This window comes from Rhinopithecus bieti, unplaced genomic scaffold (assembly GCF_001698545.2).
Source record: "Rhinopithecus bieti isolate Rb0 unplaced genomic scaffold, ASM169854v2 scaffold_42745, whole genome shotgun sequence".
NCBI lineage: Eukaryota > Metazoa > Chordata > Mammalia > Primates > Cercopithecidae > Rhinopithecus > Rhinopithecus bieti.
The window spans coordinates 2,231,078-2,235,797 of record NW_016819184.1 but is presented as its reverse complement, the minus strand read 5'-3'; the positions used below and the strand labels follow the sequence as shown (position 1 = coordinate 2,235,797).

At 37.4% G+C, this 4,720-nt stretch overlaps 1 protein-coding gene across 1 annotated transcript; it reads left to right on the top strand.

Annotated features, from left to right (window-relative positions):
• Positions 1–930: 930 nt before the first annotated feature.
• Positions 931–4,256, top strand: NPS (neuropeptide S). Its single transcript, XM_017858640.1, has 3 exons — positions 931–952; positions 1,064–1,145; positions 4,045–4,256. Exons 1-3 carry the CDS (start codon positions 945–947, stop codon positions 4,222–4,224), a joined length of 270 nt encoding a protein of 89 aa, XP_017714129.1. The 5' UTR covers positions 931–944; the 3' UTR covers positions 4,225–4,256.
• The last annotated feature ends 464 nt before the right edge of the window (positions 4,257–4,720 follow it).

Sequence of the window (4,720 nt, the reverse complement as noted above, 5' to 3'; positions counted from 1 at the left end):
CAGAACTGTGGGCCTGGGACTTTGGGAGTGCACGTGGCATGGACAGGGCATACACAGTGTCCTCCCTTTATTTGGATAACTAGCAGAAAAGGCGTGACGTTTGTTTTCCTACTTTAACTGCTGAAATCCTAAAAGAAAGAAATCTAAAGTAGAAAATGTAAATAATCTGCATTAGTTGTTTGGATAGTTTTTTTTTTTTTTTTTTTTTTTGAGTTAGAGTCTGGTTCTGTCACCCAGGTTGGAGGGCAGTGGTGCGATCTTGGCTCAATGCCACCTCTGCCTCCTGGGTTCAAGCGATTCTCCTGCCTCCTGCCTCAGCCTCCCAAGTAGCTGGGATTACAGGTGTGCACGACCATACCTGGCTAATTTTTGTATGTTTGGTGGAGATAGGGTTTCACCATGTTGGCCAGGCTGGTCTCAAACCCCTGACCTCAGGTGATCCACCCACCTTGGCCTCCCAAGTGCTAGGATTACAGGTGTGAGCCACTGTGCCCAGCCGGGTAGATGTTCTTTATTCCTGTAAGCATTTTGTGTTAGTTTCTGAAACATAATGTCTGGGGCATTCAAAGAAAGAATGTCATCCTTCTTAAAGGTTTAAATTCTAAGCTAGGAAAACCTTTTGTTTCCTTTTGAGACCTCTGGCCACCCATGCCACAATGATGCAGTCTCAAAGACAATGGTTTTGAAGGACATTCTTAATGGTAAACTTTAAATGAAGTCCATCATTGGCAGCTCAATGACAATGCCTATATGTTATGTCCTTTTCCTACTTAACAAGAACAAAAGGCCACAGCCAGAACAATTAGTCATATAGGAGGGATGAGATGACATTTTCACTCCCGAATTTTTCTGGTATAAAAAGGCCACCCAGTGCGGGTCTGACAGTAAGCGTGAGAAAATTGGCAATAAAATCACCTATCTGCACAGATTTTCGGAAGTCCAAAATGATTAGGTAAAAGGCTACGTTTTTCTGCAAAGAAAAATGTTGAATTTTTATGTGTTGTTTTACTTATTCTTGCCTACATGAGACTAAATTTTGATTGTGATTTTTTCTACTTTGCAGCTCATTAAAACTCAGTCTCATCCTAGTTCTGTCGCTGTCCACAATGCATGTGTTTTGGTGTTATCCAGTTCCATCTTCTAAGGTAAGGATTTGCCTCCATTTTAGATACTTAAATAGATGACTAGAATGGTGAAGTATGTAAATTCCAAATACTTGCAAGGAACATGTGACAGAAAAGTAATTTCCTTTATTATTAGAGTTCTCAATGGGAAAAAGTCAGCAGATTGATGACGTTAGTAAAAGAAAATATTTGTGTGACAAGTAATACTAGACTATATTCAAATTTGTTTTGAATTATTTAGGGTTTGCTCCTGCAAAGGGAAATATTCATTTCAATCTAAAATAATTTTTTTTTTTGCCAATGGCAATTTATTTATTCCACATGCATTCATTCATAATCAAAGTGAGCACTTAACCATGGAAACTATATTAAAATAAAGTGGTCATTTTCAAAACAGTTGAATTTTTTTCAGATGTAGAATATAGATCAAATGTTAGATCTAAATAAAATATCACATAAAATATTAATTCATATATTTATTGGAGAATATTGATTGAGCTCCTATGTTCATTGAACTGTTCAAGACATTCAGAAAGTAAATATCTTTCTTTGGAATATTTAATACTATTTCTACATCATATTTCAGTTGTTTTTATGTCAATATTTTGTTTACAATTTAAAATACCTTTTGTCATTGATGGAATTTTGAACTTTAACTTTTTTTCACTAAAACTTAATCTGTCACATTATAATTACTGAAATCAATGTGATTTATGAAACTACTTTTAGGATAAAAGGATGTCACATAAATCCTAAATGATAAATGTATGTCCAAACATAATGATCTCTAGTTATTTATATTATTGGCCTTTTCACTAATCTTTGCATCTGTCATTTTCTTTTTCTTGTTTACTTAATATAGCTTCCTATTTTTGGTTTCACTCCTGTGAGCATTCAACATGAATTTAGTCATCAATTCTTTAAGACACCACATTGATCAAGCTGATGAGTCACAATCCATAAATTGGTATATTTTCTCAAGTGTCTTCCTAATTACTTTTTGTTCTTTCCCCAAAGGTTTACTCATGACGTTTCTGTTGAATAACAGACTCTTCTCTGTAGCTTTTTAAAAAGAATTTAAGAACGTACTTTGTTCTAAAATACTTATGAGACTTCCTTGTCCATAAATGAAATGTTTCTCCTTTTGTTACATTTTCCTTATTTCTATTTTTGCATGTGACAGTTTTGTTCCTATTATTACCTAGTCCTGTAGTAAGAGTGTGGATGCTATTCATGCTAATTCGATTGCTTAGGGTGAATGATTATGAGGGCAGAAGACACATAGTCTTTTATAGTATTTGTTGCGAACTTTACTGAGTCCATTAACCAGGCAAATATACAACCTTATTATGTTAATGAGTCTGCCCTGGCAAGGGCTGCCTTCCATGACCAGCAAAGTGCATCAGTGTCTTTTTAGAGATGTTTCAGGAATCTCATAACCAGAACTGATACATTCCTTTTGCAGTGTAAAGGTGGCATCATGAGTATTTCTGGAAAGAACTGGCTTGCTTCCCTTCCTGCAATGACTCAGAGGCCCCTCCCTGCTGGGGATTTTAAATAGAAGGCATTCTATCTATCATGTTTAGATTTCCTCCGTTAGCACATGGAAAAAACACATAGCAGTTGTCCGACTAAGAGTGTTTGATTGGTTTTCTCATGACCAATAGTTCTGAAATTCTCTGACCAAACTCTCTGAGATGAAAAAGGGGGAAAAAACCCCCAACGTCTTTTCTCCCCAGAGGCCAGTGGGAGTGATTTGTCTGGGATGCACTGAATCTTCAGTAAACCACCCACTCGTGGGTGAAGAATTACAGGGAACGCTTTACGCCCTCTGGCCCCGTTTCAACTTCCAAATACAGTAACCTGAGACCACACTTGTTTTCCTGCACCTTGATAGAAAAAAAAGTCTGAGTTTTACATTTTAGCACGTCTCTTTATTGATAATAAGAGCACTCAATTTCCTTTTTCCTCTTGTAGTTCTAGTCTAGTTGAGAAACCTAAACTTGGAGTCAGATGCTTCGAAAATAACAGTATCTACTTCACAGAGCTTTGTTCGGGAGCAGGACAAGATGATGCCCATAATGCAAGCAGCACACAGATCATGGATAAATCTGTGTTTTGTATTATTGGCGAAATTTGTATTAGCCTCTTATCAGTGTGTTATAATTCTTCTGAAACCATGCACGAGGGAAAACATGACAAGTGTTGATGATTCATACGCAAACCCTGGCGCAGAGCTACCTCTTGGAATCTCCAGCCCTGAGACACACGGCATGCACCTTTGGTCTTGTACTTAGTTTTTTTTCTGCAAAATATGGGGTTGAACTTCAGGTTCCTGAAGGCCAGTTTGAACTCTAAGATTGCAGATCTATTTCTTCCACCACTAAGTGCCCTACACTCTCCCACACTATCCAGGCCTCGAGCCACTGATGAGGACCTGAACTAAAGTCGGAAGTTGAAGATGCCGTTGTTCAAGTAGGAAGACATCCTTATGGGGAAACTTGGCAAATGGCCCAGGACAGGCCCCAGGAGAAAGGTGGTTCTGATTGACACCTACAGTTTGATCCTCATGGATTGCTTTTCTAAGTCAATTTTAAAAATGATTCCCAGGGCTAATTAGTGCTGCTTGAAATATTCTTTATAAAATAACAGCAACAAGATAACTTATGTGTAGTGCCTGATGTAAATACAGAATAGCAGCAAATATATAAGCAGTGTAAAAATTAGACAAGTAGGTAGATCACCCCAAATAATATTTTGTATCTTGTTAAAGTAGATTATTGTTTTAGCAAAACTTCTGCCTTTAAGATGATTGATATATTGGATTTATCGCCGTAAGATTTTGAAAATTGTTACTGTTGAAATACACTTTTAACCCTAAGGCTGTATTCTCTTTCTCCTCCCCCATCTGAATTGCCAGGTGTCTGGAAAATCTGATTACTTTCTCATTCTGCTGAACAGCTGCCCAACCAGATTGGACAGGAGCAAAGAACTAGATTTTCTAAAGCCAATTTTGGAGAAGATGTTTGTGAAAAGGTCCTTTCGCAATGGAGTTGGCACAGGGATGAAAAAAACTTCCTTTCGAAGAGCAAAATCATGACTAAGTGCACAAAGGACTCCGGGAATTAATCTCAAATTGTAGAGTGTGGCTGACATGCTCAAAGTCCATCGTCTCCTTATCATTGAGTGTCGGCATGCTCTTGATTCTCAAATATTTTTCCTCTCCTAACTGGTACAGAGTAAATTGTGTAAAAAAAAAAAAAAAAAAAGTAAACCTGTCTCAAACCTGTCTCAAACTTCCACTTGTGAGAGAAAAAACAATTTATGTGGTCCATTAGTAAGTTTTTCCCGAATGAGATGGACACTTTTGCTTTGGTTTTAACTTGGCCAGAATGCATGAGCATGTTGACAGTCATCACAATTGTATGATTTTTTTCCTGCCTATAACATCATAACATGAATACTGCGATATTTGTTTTTCTTTTTAATACCATTTTCTCAAATGACTTAACAGGCCCAATTCTGGGGGGGCGGATGTGCTATTTCTGTTTCTAAGGGGCTTGTGAAGTTAACCAACATTAAGGTGAATGGTACAG

Bases quoted from the DNA above. Each gene is read 5' to 3' on its own strand.
- NPS (XM_017858640.1), top strand. The intron at 1,146-4,044 runs GTAAGGATTTGC...CTGAATTGCCAG, and splicing joins ATCCAGTTCCATCTTCTAAG to GTGTCTGGAAAATCTGATTA.